The following is a 14,992-nucleotide window of genomic DNA, read 5'->3' on the forward strand; positions in this document are numbered from 1 at the left end:
CCCTCTGACTTTAGTGCCTGCTGTTAAAACCAATCTGGATAATCAAAAAAAGAAAAATCTCGAGTACCAGACAGTTATAATCAGCAACATTTGAAGAATGTCATATGACCATGGAGGCAGGAGCCAAAAAAAAAAAAACAATGTCAAAATGTTAGCCTGTCAATACAAGAAAGAGTTAAAATCCTCAAAACCCAATTTGGACTGATGGGGTGCATATGAATTTTTAATACACAAACCATATCCCCTAGTGGCAAGAGGAATATTTTCATGCCTCACCAACTGTGTTCCTCAGTCTGTTGAATTGTCTAAAGACCCTTTGATGACAGTGTGGGGAAATGAATGCAGTAATGATAGTGGATATATTCCAGTCATCCCAGCAGTGTCCTTAGATTCATACCAGTGAGAATCTAGCTGCCCACCGCAGCTGTGCTGCCATTTCAGACCAGTCATGGAGTCCTGGTGGCCTCAGAGGGTCTTAGGAAGGGGCTGGGGGTGTGGGAGAGGAATAAAGGACACTAAGTGAAGTGAAAGCATTAGCTGCTCCATTGTATCCGACTCTGTGACCCCATGGACTGTAGCCCACCAGGCTTCTCTGTCCTTGGAATTCTCCGGGCAAGAATACTGGAATGGGTTGCCATTCCCTTTCCGGAGGATCTTCCCCACCTAGGGATCCAACCTGGGTCTCCTCCATTGCAGGCAGATTCTTTGCCATCTGAGCCACCAGGGAAGTCAAGGAAACTAACTTCTCTTAAAATAGCTGGGGCAGCAAGCCAGGTAAAACACCCCTGCATGTAAATGAGGCCAGACCCCAACCTTTTCCCTGGGTTCCTAGGGTTTTTTTAATGAGAGGTCTCCAAACATCCATAACTCTTCCCCACCTAAAACCAAAGAGGAGGCATGAGACAGACCCCTGACCTGAAATCACAAAGAATGGTTCAGTAAGATGACTCTGGCTTCTCTAAGGTTGTTAATGGGGCTTGTGGGTCTGTGGGAAATGAAGGTGCAGATTTAGGAGACTCTAAGTTTGGAGCTTCAGGGTCCTTGGTTCTGAGTTGGTCCTGGAACCTGCATTTTATTTATCATGCCTGAAGCTGACGGTCCTCTTCCACTCTCTGAGAAACCGAGACTTTTGCAGGTGTCTTTGTCCAGCTTGGCTAGAGCCCTAATTCTAAGTAGGAGGGAACTATGACTAAGGCTGTAAAGGCAAGAAAGAAAAATGTGCCGTCCACGTTAGGGGTTTCTCTCAAGTCAGCTTGCTAAAGTTTGAATAAGAAAAAAGAGAATGGCTCACAAGATATTCCCATGGCAATTGGAATGTTCTGTGCTGCTTTCCATATTCTTTAAACTTTGAAGCAAATCCATTTGCTCTCCCATCACGTCTATCCACATGGAAATAAATAGTCTGGTTTTCAGCAACCCTTACTCTAGTAGGTCTCCTGTTTTAGAAGACACCGAACATGTCAGGAGTTCTGGCCTTTGAGACTGATTCATATGGTCGTGAATTTGCATGCCACGCCTGGGAGGAGTGGGAGTGAAGTCACTCCACATTGGGTCTTTGATTAGCTACAGAGCTTTTCTGCCCTATGTCATAGGAGAAACTCTAGAGTTGGCAATGACCTTTTATCAGGGAGTTGGAATGTCTGTGAGGATCCCCAGGGAATTGCTAGAAACTTGGATTCTTACTGAATGGTGTTTACCATATTTGTCCAGCTTTCTCAAAATTAGCAGGCCAGCTCAGGGCAATTCCCAGGGGCTGGGTACAACCCATGTAGTTAATCTCGTTGGAAACAGTGTTTCTAGCATAAAATTATGGGTCACTCAAAAATTCCTCATTCTGTCTTACTATTGGTAGCTGATCCTTTTCTGATACCTTTTTTCTGCAGCCCAGTTAATGTGGGCAATCACACAGGTTTTGAATATTTAATCCAAAATGCAAACAGGGACCAGAGGAAAAGGAGACTTTGAAGCTCTGAGTAGATCTCAAAAACTAGAACCAACAAAAATATTTTGCTGCCTAATTAGCACCTTAATAAGATTGAATTTGAGCCTCCAAATCAAGGTTTTTTTGTTTGTTTTTGTTTTGTTTTTTTGTTTTGCTCTATTGCTAGAATTAAAATTTATTTGGATTTAAAACATTTTTTACTGGAGTACAGAACTCTAGTCAATACTGTGTAATTTTTTTACTGGAGTACAGTAAAATATTCATACTCGGGCCTATATGGCAAATCGATGGGTTTTAATTTCATTCCAGATGCTGCTTTTTTCAAGTCACATTGTTTGATTGGGACAAAGAACGAAAGCTTTGCGGTAGCATTTCAGATCGTGCTTTGTCCTGCTTCTCTAAAGTGGACATACCTCTCGTCTCTCTTCTTGTCCCTTAGTGCTGGAACTTTGCCTGTTACCTTCCGCTGCTTGGAAGAAAATCTGGGGATTGATAAGCGTGTGACTAGATTTGTCCTGCCAGTCGGGGCAACCATTAACATGGATGGTACAGCCCTTTATGAAGCAGTGGCTGCCATCTTCATAGCCCAGATGAATGGCGTCGTCCTAGATGGAGGCCAGATTGTGACCGTGAGGTGAGTGGAGCGGGCTGGATAAAGCCCTGAAGCAATCCTTTACCCTCGTGTCCCCTCCACACTAATCCCATTTCACAGAGGCCACTTCAGTTTCAGTTATCCGGGTAGAAGGATGGTGAAAGAAATAAAAGAGAAGAGGAATTATTGGCAAGCTCAAAGGGAAGATTGGAAGAGGAATTAAGCAGGCTCACACTAATATCTTCTGTTTATATTGCCTATGTGAAATTGCTTCAGAAATGTGATATTAGTTGATTTTTAACCATCCTGTGATGTTCCAAGGCAGTTACTTCTATGTTTATTTAATAGATGAAGAAGCACAGGCTTTGTGAGCTTGGTAGTTTGTCCGAAGCTGTAATACTGTCAGTAATGAGCCAGAAGGGCTGTCACTGGGACCAGTATCAACTGACTCTGGATCCAGTTTTTCTTAAAATATGCTCCCTTCAGCATTCCAGGGAATGACAGCATAACCGATAAAGTACTTGGAGGAAGAGATTCCTCAATACAGCACATAACATTTTATTACAAATAAATAGTAATTTTTTTTTGTTTTTGCTAAAGCCATTTTACCTATTATTTATAATTTTTAAAAATTCAGAAAGAATACTTTTCCAATATGTCATTAAAAACATATTGCTTCTCTGCAGACTTAAAGATCACACCTACTTGTATGTATTAACTTATCTAATCCTAACAACCATCCTAGGAGGTATGTACTTGTCTCAGTCAGCTGAGGCTGCGTAACAAAATACCACTGACTATTTGGCTCAAACAGAAGATGTTTATATCTTACAGTTCTGGAGGATGGGAAGTTCAAGATTAAGGTGCCAGTGGGTTCAGCTCCTGAAGAATGTCCTCTTCCAGGCTTGCAAATGACTGCCTTCTAGATGTTCACTCATGTGGCCTTACCTTGGTACCTGGAGAGAGACAGCAAGTTCTCTTATGTCTCCTCTTATGAAGGCACTAATCCCACCGTGAGAACTCTGCCTTCATGACCAAGGCTCCATCTCCAAGTACCATCACATTGGAGATTAGGGCTTCAACAAATGAATTTCGGAGGATGCACCTCAGTCTATAGCAGTACTGTAAAGGAGCCTCAATTTCAAATAATGGGACAATAATCACATATTCTAGAGGTGGTTGAGAGCACTGTGGCTGATATGTAGTCACCTGGCAAAAAATTCTTAGCTATTAGTATTATTACTACTATTGATGCTTAATCAAATACAGTAATCCTAGCATATGACAGAAAAATGTGACAGTGATATAGTGAGTAACATGATGTTACTTAGTGGAAAACATGCTTTACGTCAGATTATCTAACCTTCTAAGTCATATCCTAACAGACTGTGTACAGGACTGCCAACCACCCTTGCTTTTAAATTCAAAGACAAACCAACCTCCCTCACTTTAAAATTCAAAGACAAATGGGGCTTTTTAATGTCTCTGAACTCTCCCATTGATGAAGCAACCATGCTTCCCATCAAGCTCACATCATTGGATGAGAATTTGCAGATGGGACCAGGTGATTGAGATTGTGCTTGAATTATTTAAATTTATCCTTTATTTTAATAATGATAGTACTGAGAATTTTCACTGGACAAAGGATAAAGTTGGCCAAATATATTCAATACTGGTGGCCCTGGCAAGTTCAACCAAATCCGCTATGTTTGTAGACATCACAAGGGCTGTCTCTGGGAGACACTGCCCCCCCCCATGGAATATATGTAGTTCATATACTCCATATGTAGTATATGTATATGTAGTATATGTAGTTAAGTAGTTTCCTGGCTACTACATAGTATATGTAGTTCCAATTTAGTCAGAGAAAAATAGCCAAGTCTAGCTTCATTGCTGTGCTTCTCATCTTCTCATTTCCCTGCATGTAGCAGAACAGTGGCCAGGAATTCTCAGCAAATTTGTTAAGTCTTAGAGTTCAATGTGGGAAGGGATCAAGAGACATACAGAGGCAGCATGACATTGGAATCGAGCAGACGAGTGCTCAAATCCCAGCAGACCGTGGACAAGCTGAGTGACCCTGAGTTTCTCCACCCGTCCAGTTGGTGGTACAACCAGATGTACCTTGCAGGGTTACCGTGAGGTCCTGCTGTGATTAATGTGTGTGTGGTATTTTGTACAACATCCAAGAACCAGCCAGAGGAGTGAGCCAGAGGAGCGGAAGGACGTGGAAAACGGGAAGGGATAAAGAGAGGGAAGATCTCGGCCCAGGGGTTATTGCAGGACACAGATAACCCGTCTATGTTCGGGTCAGGGGATAACTGAGACGGAGGAACAGAAAGGGAACCAACTTCCAGGAAGATTTCTTTATAGAAGTTTGTCTCACACAACCAAGGGGTAACAACGTGGCCACGGTACCCAGGGATGTGTAAGAGTGACTCATAAGGTTTTAAACAAAACAGCCTCGGCCAAGACCGTTGGAACTTGGGAAGTTCCCCTTCCCTCGTGTGTTCTGTCCATCTTGGGGAAATGGCTGAGAATTCCCACCTGCCAGCTCTCGGGACTTTAGGGAAGTTTTCATCACAAAGCAGCCTCATCCTGCCCAGATTTCCCAATGAGAATAAAAATTCACATGTATTAGGGGAAGGGGAATTTGCAGTGCGCCAGCCTCTTCTAAGTGCTTAATTTCTGAGCTCCTGCATACTCCATGAGTGAGAGCCCATTGTTACCTCTTGTTTTACAGATAAGGGAATCAAGGCACACAGAGGTTAAGTAAGTTGCCCAAAGTCAGGTGCTTAATAAGTGGCAGAATTGGGGTTTGAAGCTGGGTCGTTCAACTAGAGAACCTTCTCTGATAGCCACTACTAATTACTCTCTCCTATGACCTAAATGGATGCCCCCCCCGCCCTCAAAAAATGGAGCTCTTTAAACCCTTACATCAGCTCCATATTGCTGGGGCAGGGTAAAAGCAAAGATGGGTTCTAATCCCACCTAGGAGGAGTATCTGTTTTGTGACAAGCCTAAGTGGGGGGAGGATGGCAATATGGAAAAACCAGTGCAAACCATAAAACCTCCTGGGAACTTTCTTTCCTCATGTGTAAGATTAGGTAAATTCAGATTCCTTTTGACTGTAATACCAGGATTCTATACATGGACATACCAACTGGCAAACCAGTTTGGGAGTCTGATTCTTTGTTTGAAACCAGAAGACCTACTGTAAAAACTCTATAAAAACTGTAAAAAACAACAACAACAACAACAACAACAACAACTTTATATAACCACAGAGAAAGCAGCCCCTTTTTTCTTTTCAGCAGTCAGAAAAGCAAGTTCAGAATCCATATTTTCATAAACTATCCATTCAGAAATGACAGCTTTTATAAATAGCATCCAAAATAGAGGGAGAAAAAGGTCACTGTCCTTTGCTGGACCACAGAGGCCCTCTGGTGTCTAGATGGGGTGCTTGAACCCTAGATTAAACTCGTTTCCAGAGACAACTTCAAAATGGCACTGGGTATGCCCTTGGCGTTCCTTGCAAAGCAAGGAATGAGATGTTTCAGGAGGAGGGTCTCCCATTGTTTTATTATCATTTCTGGGCACCCTCCTTCTGAATAGTGTATTTTCCAGCCCATGGTGAAATGTCCAGGCATCTAAAGCTTAATGTCATTTGGAATTCTGTCAATTTGTTTCCCCGATGTCCACTCAACTGAGTCTGGATATTTGCTATTCCGAGTTCTCATGTTAATGTTGGCAATGACCTCCTCAGACTCTTGCCACTTAGTCTGGAAGTCTCTGTTTCTCACAGAGACGTAAAGACGTAAGGAGAAATGAATGCAGTGGTGTTCCTGTGGCAGGATTAAGGGTGATTTGTTTTTCTTCTTTACCATTTCCTTGCCTGCATTTAGAGCCATGCTGACCTTATTTGAGCCCTGTGATATATTTGGCGAATTGCATGTCATGATGGGGGCAAGACTCTGATCCATGAATTTGTAAGCTTCCAACAGGCTGAGCAAAATCCAAATAGACCCTATTTCCTGGGTCTTGGTACTCCAGATTTCTCTATTCCTTGGGAGGAAAAGGGGATTTTATGATTGCTGGGAAAATTAGAGCTTAAAATTGCCTGCCAGTGATGGTTTTGGCAAGGCTACGTTCTCATCCTTTGACCTGACCTTTTCTGCTCTCACAGCCTCACGGCCACGCTGGCCAGCGTCGGTGCAGCCAGTATTCCCAGCGCGGGGCTGGTCACCATGCTGCTCATTCTGACGGCTGTAGGCCTGCCGACCGAGGACATCAGCCTGCTGGTGGCTGTGGACTGGCTGCTGTAAGTGTCTGTGGGTGCGGTTCTGCTGGGAATGTGAATACCGCCACCCAAGGGTGGACAAGAGGCAAGGCTGTGCCAAGATCTTCTTCGCCAGTCCCCATGACAACTCTCTCATGTCCTCCCTCCTTTCTTCTCCCTAACATTTACTGAGTGCCTTTTTGGGAACCAGAGAAGAAAAAGAATGTTTGAGGGCTTCAGAGTTTAGTGGAGGAAGCAAATTAATTAAAATACGAAGTTAAAAGCAAAGCTATAAGGGACCAATTACTGTGGAAGCATGCAGGGGATCTCAAAACTGAGTGAATGGATTAGGCTGAGTGAACAAAGCACAAAGGAATATATACTGTATGATTCCATTTATGTGATGCTCTAGGAAAGATAATATGATCTCTAGCAGTAAAAGGAGATCATGGTTGCCTGGGCCCAGAAATAGAGGCATGAGGATTAACTGGGAAGGGCACAGAGAAGGCTTTAGGAGTGACAGAAATGTTCCATAGACACCGGTATGCACAGGTGTTCACAAGTGGAAACTCATCAAAACATATACACATTTAAAATGCATACATTTTATTGTATGTAAATTATACTTCAATAATGTATATTTCTAAATTGCACACACATAGAATAATAGTGATAGTCACCCATCCCATACTAGGATGGAGGGGCAGAGTGGAGAAATCAGAAAACAAGGGAAATGGCTACTGAATACTATGTGTCAGCTACACTGAGTCCTTCACAGCTTTCTTTAACAATGCTGAAGATTTAGTGTTATCACTTCCATTTTAAAAATAAGAAAACTGAGGTTTAGGGAGAATGAATAGAGATTCAACCCTAGGTCTGCTTGGGTTTGGAGGCCACCACATTCATAATCATGGTCACATTCAAGTTCCTAAAGGTAGTGATACCTAAACTGGATCCTAACAGGTAGGTTGAAGTTACCCAGGTACACATGGAGTGGGGAATAGGACATTCTGGTCAAGGCACACCTACACAAAAGCACAGAGGCAACAAATAAAGTGGAGACCTCTGAGTGGTTTGGTACTGTTGGAGCACAAAGAGTAAGGTAGGGAGTGGTGAAAGGTGACGTAAGGCAGACAGACAGCCTTGAGGCTGCGCAGAGATGCTTGAACTTGGCAGTGTACATGTAGCCCAGGCACGCTTTCCCAGGGAAGGACATTGTCCTAGTGTGAGACTCACTCTCTGTTCCCAAAGGTGAGTCAGTCTATCCAGATGGCCCGCAATAGGAGGCTGGCATATTCTTGCTAAGGTCTTACTGGGGCTCTGATGGTCTATGTGATGTACACTGATACTTCCAATCCAGTCCTGGCACTCCATGACAGGGGCCAACCCTTGGCTTCAGAGTCAGAGGCTCGGAATGACGAGTGCAGAGATCCAAAGTGCTCACACTTAATTTTGTAAAATTACCCTACCTGCCAGTAGCAATTTTTCTGACATTTATTGACACAGATTTTAAGAGCCAGAAGCCACATTTTATGGACTTGAGTTCCTCCATGCTCAAAGAGGTTCCACTTCTCTACAAGCACTCTTCTGAAGAGAGAAACATGCAAGTGGCCGAAGGGAAGAAGGACATCTTGGAAGGTTAGAAGGAAGCCTGGTCTTTCTAGAAAACTTGCCTGTTCTTGAGGTTTAGTTAGAAATCAGAAGTGGACAGAATCTGTTCAACCCAGGAGGGGCACGGATCTTCCTGACTGGTTCGTCTGTCACCAGAGAAATGCCCTGGAAATGCCTTTCATGGGAGGTGAATCTTACCTGTCTCTGCCTGTCTCTTCCAATGGGGGTAGCAGGGGCCTTAGCGATAGTTTGGTGGTTCTCTGTGCCCTGTGCTGGCCCCAAGGGGCAGGCTTTCTCATGATGTCCATTCAAACAAGGCAGTTATAGGGGCAGGTGAGATTGGTTGGTGGGATTTGGTGGAAGGACTTGGAGGAAATAGGATAAGAGAGATTAAGGGGTGGGGTCAGTTTTGGTTAGGAGGAGGACAAAGTGGAAATAAAGACGTTGGCAACTGTTGGGGCAGAGCATACAGCAGGAGCTCAATAAATGCATGCTAAAGTGACACACAGAGCCGCTTTGTGATAACCAGGGGCCTTTCCACACATGAAGAATGACAGAAGAAGCTATTAAAGTCCCAGCTGCTTCCCTTGTGACTTTAGCTTCCTCTACCTCTTTGACTTTTGAACTTATGTTGTTAGGGTCCTTCGCCTGCTCCAGCTACTTCGCCTACTCTCTTCTTGGACTTGTTGCCAAGGCCTGAAATCCACCATTAGAGATTCATCTCTTTAGCAATGATTAGTATAGATGCTGCCCCCCCATTATAATGCAAATTCACTTAAGTGGAAAAATGCACTTGTATTATCAGCAATGGAGCTGATATTTGGTGGGTACCACCATACTCTTTACATTAGTTTACAGTGAATCCATAAAGGGCACAGTGGTGTGTTTCACAGATGAGGGAACGGAGTGTCAAAAGGCACAGGATAGCTTGTGTGGCCAGGTCAGGACCCTTCACACCACCTGACGCAGTTTCCTAGTTGGTACCCAGGAGGAGGCACAAAGGGGTTCAGAATCAGAGAGGCTGGGAAAAGCAAGCTGATTTGGGGCACCCTTGGTTCTACATACTAACCAGAGAATTTTTTGTCTGACTTTTTTTTTTCCCTCTCCCAGGATTAAAACAAAACAAAACAAGGAGGTTAAGTGGGGACAAACTGGGTACAATGAAGGTCTCAGCCACTCTTAGACTCCAAGTCCTCTGGCCTCCTTGGATCAGCCATTGTGGGCTGGTCTTACCGGCAGTCATCTTCTTCCAAGCCTCTTGGAGGAGAGTCAGCTCAGGAAACATGCACGACCCTGCCTCCTCCTGACCTAAATGTCAGCGAATGGGCGCTCACAGGCTCACACCTGCGCCCAGAGCAAGGTGTCCTCATTCCAGAGGTGAAACATGCTAGCAGGAGGGAGTTGGCTGAACAACAGCAAAAACATGATGATTCGTTTGGATTAACTCTATTGATGAAATTACATATGAGAAAACGTCATTGCAGGCTACAACTGGAAAGGGTAGAGTGATTGAAGAACTCGCTTCTAGTTCTGGGGTCTGATCTCAGAGGGAAAGAGGCTCTGTGATCAAGGGGAGGACGGCAGAAGTGGGAGCCCCAGGTCTGAACTCTGCACCTACTCATGGTGGGACTGGGGGCTAGTTACTTACTTTCTGGATTCAACTTTGTTATGTGGACAATGGGAACAGTAAACCTACCAGCTGAAAGAGCAATCTAGACCCCCATGCCCTTGAATGCCCTTCCAGTTTTAAGACCCAGACTAAGATTCTGCTGATGATGGATGTTTATATACAAATGAGCATGAACATTCCTTTTCAGAAGCAAAGACAAAGGGAGGGTAGAGGATCCTGGGAAAGTGTGTAGGGGTCTGTAGCTAGGTCAGATCTGCTTTGAATTAGTAACGGTTCCACATTCTTTCTCTCCAGCAAGAGGAGTTCTGGAAACACACTCTTGATCATGGGCTCCATGGTTGTTGGATGCCCTTCAGTGTGTGAGTGGGACAGGGGGATGAGTTGAGAGATGGATGCAGAGGGCTCTGGTTTTTCCCTGGTGATGTAGTCTGTGCAGGAGACAAAGAAAAGCAGGACATAATTCCTGCCCAGGTTTGTGAGGTTTGTAAGCTTTCATAACTCTAGCAATTTTTCAATTTAGAACCAAACAAAGCCCACAGTGACATTTAATGTGCCATGCTGTTTGCCAACTGCTGGAGGTCAGCCAGCCACATTACTGCCTGCCAAGCCCTGGATGATTTTCAATGAGCAGGCTTAGCTGCTCTGTAAATGTCATGGTGAAAACCAAGATTCTGGGCCCTGAAATTGTCTGAGTCCTAGAACACTGGATGGGAGGGGCTGGTAAAATCAGATCCTCCCCCAGAGTCCAAGAAGCCCTTTGCATCAGGCGTCCTTGGCAGATATTTGTGAGTCCTTGCTGACATCCCCCCCTCTCTCTGAAGGCGTCAGGATGGAAGGAAAACTGGGGGATCAGTACCAGGCTTGCTTGCTTAGTCACTCAGTCATGTCCAACTCTTTGCAACCCCATGGACTATAGCCTGCCAGGCTCCTCAGTCCATGCGATTTTCCAGGCAAAAATACTGGAGTAGGTTGCCATTTCCTCCTCCAGAGAAATCTGTACCTGGCGGTGATCAATTAATTGTAAACACCAATGCTCTTGGACCAGCCAGGGACCGACCCAGGGATTGAACCCACGTCTCAGTATGTCTCCTACATTGCATGTGGGTTCTTTACCACCAGTGCCACCCAGGAAGCCAGTACCAGAGAAAGGTGATAAATAACTGAGTCAGACTACAGGTGGGAAAAGGAAAGCCAGGTGGATCTATGGCCCGCTTATCACATAGGGCTGCTGGTGAGATTGTTTCTGGGGACGAATTTGCTCACTGGGGACATAGTTGAATTCTTTCCTTATAAGGACGCCTAAGGGGGCCTCCACCCTGCAGGGGGCACCCTGAAGTGCCCCCATTAGCCTCCCAGAGGGAATAGAGCTTTGGTTCTCAAACTTGAGTGTGCGCTCAACCTACTGGAGAGTCAGAAGATCTGGGGAGGGGCCCAAGAAGTGGCTTGTCTAACAAGTTCCCAGAGAATGCTGGTGATCAATCCAGGGACCTCACCTCCAGAAGCAATGGCACAGAGGTAGAGAAGGGGGAGCAGGAGTTCCTGACTGTGGGAGTTCCAGTTGACATTGGGGGCATCCATTCGATGAAAGGAGATCAAGAGGACACTGGACTCTAATAACTAATACTCAGTGTCAGACGTTGTTCTACATGAATCACATGGACTTATTTAAAAAGTTGCAGCAAATTATGAGGCAACTAATAATACTATCCCTGTTTTACACTTAAGAAAACTGAGACTTAGAGCAAAGAAATATATCCTAATTTGGTAGGTCTTAAAGGGCTGACCTGGAATTTAAACCCAGACCATCTGGCTATTCCTTGGGTGTCCCAGGCTTGCCCATCTGCATTTTCATTATCTCATTTAAGACATGCACACATGCATATTTACACATGTTTAGCTGAGGTAACCCCTACTCTTGTGTCTGGTGGGAAAGAAAACCAATTCCCATGCATACCATACCTCTGAAGATTCTACGGGTTTATGTTTAAGTCTTTTGCTTCAATTTCCTACTTCCACTGACTTCTCCTCTTTCCAGCATCTTACCTCATCTTTCATTCTTTGTCATCCTTTAGCATGCCAGCCTTACCCTTTTTGAGTAAGTCTTTCTCTCCCCTGCCAAAGTGTTCCTGACTCAACGCAGTATAATTCCCAATTGAGGGAGTGGGGTGGAAGTGGGTCACATTTTAATGCATCACAAAAGAAATATATATATATATGCTCATGGAAAGATTAGAGGAGGGGCCAAGCTCAGAAGAGCTATAAAATGGAAAGAAAAATCTCCTTTTCCTTGCAGCTGCATCATGAAAAGGGGCAGAATGTGAGACTCCCCAAAATGCTGGTTAGCATGTGACTTATTTTAAGCTGAAAGTGGTCAGGACCCATCAGACTAAGGATAAGCTTTTCACCTCCTCCTTAACTGACTGAAAAGATTTAGAAGGAAGCCTATACCAGGAAGAACTCTTTACCAGAGAGAACTTTTTCACTAGAGAGTCTTCTCTGCATGGCCGAGCAAACATTTGTTTACCAAATATTTGCTCTTCCTGTGAGTTGTCTTCCTCTCCTTTCAAGCCCCAGACGCTTGTCCGCTTCCTTCCCTCAGGATGGCATGTAAGCCTCAATTACCTGACTGCCTTTGAGTCTCCTATTAAGGCTCAGGCATATACAAAATTACATTTTCCCATTAACCGCTTATGTAGATTTAATTATTAGACCAGCCAAAGAGTCTAGAAGGGAAGAAGGGAATTTTTTTTCTTCCCCTGTAATCTCAAGTCTTGTTTCTCTTGTATCAGAATAATAATTTATGGAAAGTAAAAACTTAATGATAGGCATCTATTTCTTTTTAAAACATCCTTTGGTGTACCCCACCCCTGGGAATCTCTTCCTACACCTGTTTATTTCCAGTTTCTGCCTACTTGGCTGGTCCTCCTCACTCTCCACCTCTGTGTCTTTCCTCATTCCTCTAGACACTGCTCTCATTTTCCTCTGCAAGGGAATCTGGGCTATGTCCCCCTCTTCTTTCTTCTGGATCACACACGGTGTCCTAACTTTTTACCACTGAAATAGCCAACCAGAGGTTTGATGAACAGAAGGCAGTTCTCTTTCTAGAGTTAATCTGCTTCCACTTCTTAAACAATGATCCATCCCCACCCTGCCTCCTTCACATACCCGCTTACCCCTTTCCAACCCTCCTCTCCTCCTGCCCGTGTCATAAATGAATACAACATGGTGTCTACTCTGAAAGGGCTTATAGTCTGGTAATGGGGACAGATGTGGTCAGAAAATCCAACAGAGGTAGGTACAGAGGAGGAACGTGTAAGACGTGATGAAGGAATAAGAGAGGAAGTGATTTTCTCCCCTCTGGGCTTGGACCAATGATGATGGTGGTGATGCAGTTAAGGTTGAGTACTGAATTTCGGTCAGATGCTCTGTGAAGCCTTTTATAGGCAGTTTGGCCCAGGATCTGTCAGAGGTTGAGCACTTCTATGGGTTAGTGGTTGTTATCTTCTCAATACTCTTGGAAGTGGATATTACTTTTCATATTTTACAAATGACAAAGCTGAGCAGGAAAACTAAACAACCTTCTCTGCTGGAGCCAGGATTGCAATCCAGTCTTGAATCCAAAATTCAGTGTTTCCGTGGTTCCTTCTTCCCTTCCCTAATCCCATGTGGTCTGAGCCCTCAGATGCCCAGAATAGTGCCAGCCTTCTCAAGATCTGGGACCTCAGGGAACCCCTTTGCCACACTCTGCACCCTGCATTCTGAGAGGCAGACACAATGGTTTGTTTCTATGAGTAGTAGGCTGGCTCATATGAAATTGCCAATAGTTGGCCTTTCTGAAAGAAAGTGAAAGTGAAAGTTGCTCAGTCATGTCTGACTCTTTGCAACCCCATGGACTTTACAGTCCATGGAATTCTCCAGGCCAGAATACTAGAATGGGTAGCCTTTCCCTTCTCCAGGGGATCTTCCCAACCCAGGGATCGAACCCAGGTCTCTTGCATTGCAGGCGGATTCTTTACCAGCTGAGCCACAAGGGAAGCCCAAGAATACTGGAGTGGGTGGTTGGCCTTTCTAGACATTAAAATGGCAGTTTCATGTGGTTCACTCCAGTACAAGGTACCAGTTGAATTTTGAGTGACCCTGGATCTGTTCTTCTGTGAATAAGACTTTCAGACAATCCCACCATCTTCCTTCCAGAAGATTTAGACTGAGAGAAGGAGAAAGAGAGAGCACCTTGGCAGCTGTTTTTCTTGCAAGAAACCCAACCCAGTGCCTCAGCATGAAGGAGCTTCATCAAGTCCCCATTTTGGTTTTGATTCCCGGTAACCCCAAAGAATAACTATATCATTTTCTGAATTTATTCAATTAAAAACTCACGTCTTTCCCTTCTCACAGTCTGGACATGCCACATCCACACCAGGGAATAACAGGAAGCACTCTAAAATTCTTCTTACAAAGCAGCCTAAAAATCTCCTGAGATCAGCGGGGTTACATGAACATTTGGGGCTGTTGGGAGAGAAAATGAAAGCACTTTGTGGAGAAATTTTCCACATGTGAGCCATAAATCCCCACATCCTGCTCTTGGCTAGAGTCGAACTTCCCCAGAGTTGATCAGATATTTCCCTGGTGGCCTCAAAAGCAAACCCAAATTTCTCTCTTCTGCCTGCCTCTGCCATTGTCTCCTCAGCTTCTCAATTAGTCATCTTGAATAAGTTGGTTCTACAGTGTCCTCCTCTTCCTTACCTCTTATTTAAGCTTCTTCCAATGGAGAGCTGGCTTCTGGCCCTGCCTGTGTGTTGAAGCTACCCTTGCCAGATTGATTATGGCCTCTTCATTGCTGAAACCAAGTGGCACTCCTTTTCCTTATCTTACCCGACCTCCAGGCTGTCATGGGCATTGTGCTTCCCCCACCCTCTTCTAAATTCCTGCCACCTTTGCAGGCTC

General features: G+C 44.5%; 1 protein-coding gene across 4 annotated transcripts in view; it reads left to right on the forward strand.

Annotated features, from left to right (window-relative positions):
- Positions 1–14,992, forward strand: part of SLC1A2 (solute carrier family 1 member 2) — a 112,038-nt gene that overhangs the window by 74,302 nt on the left and 22,744 nt on the right. For all 4 annotated transcript variants that reach the window (XM_065943979.1, XM_065943980.1, XM_065943978.1 and 1 more), the window contains exons 8-9: positions 2,382–2,576; positions 6,718–6,852. In XM_065943979.1, coding sequence (XP_065800051.1) covers positions 2,382–2,576; positions 6,718–6,852 — 330 coding nt within the window. The remainder of the gene's footprint in view (positions 1–2,381; positions 2,577–6,717; positions 6,853–14,992) is intronic.

Source organism: Muntiacus reevesi, chromosome 9 (assembly GCF_963930625.1).
Source record: "Muntiacus reevesi chromosome 9, mMunRee1.1, whole genome shotgun sequence".
Lineage (NCBI taxonomy): Eukaryota > Metazoa > Chordata > Mammalia > Artiodactyla > Cervidae > Muntiacus > Muntiacus reevesi.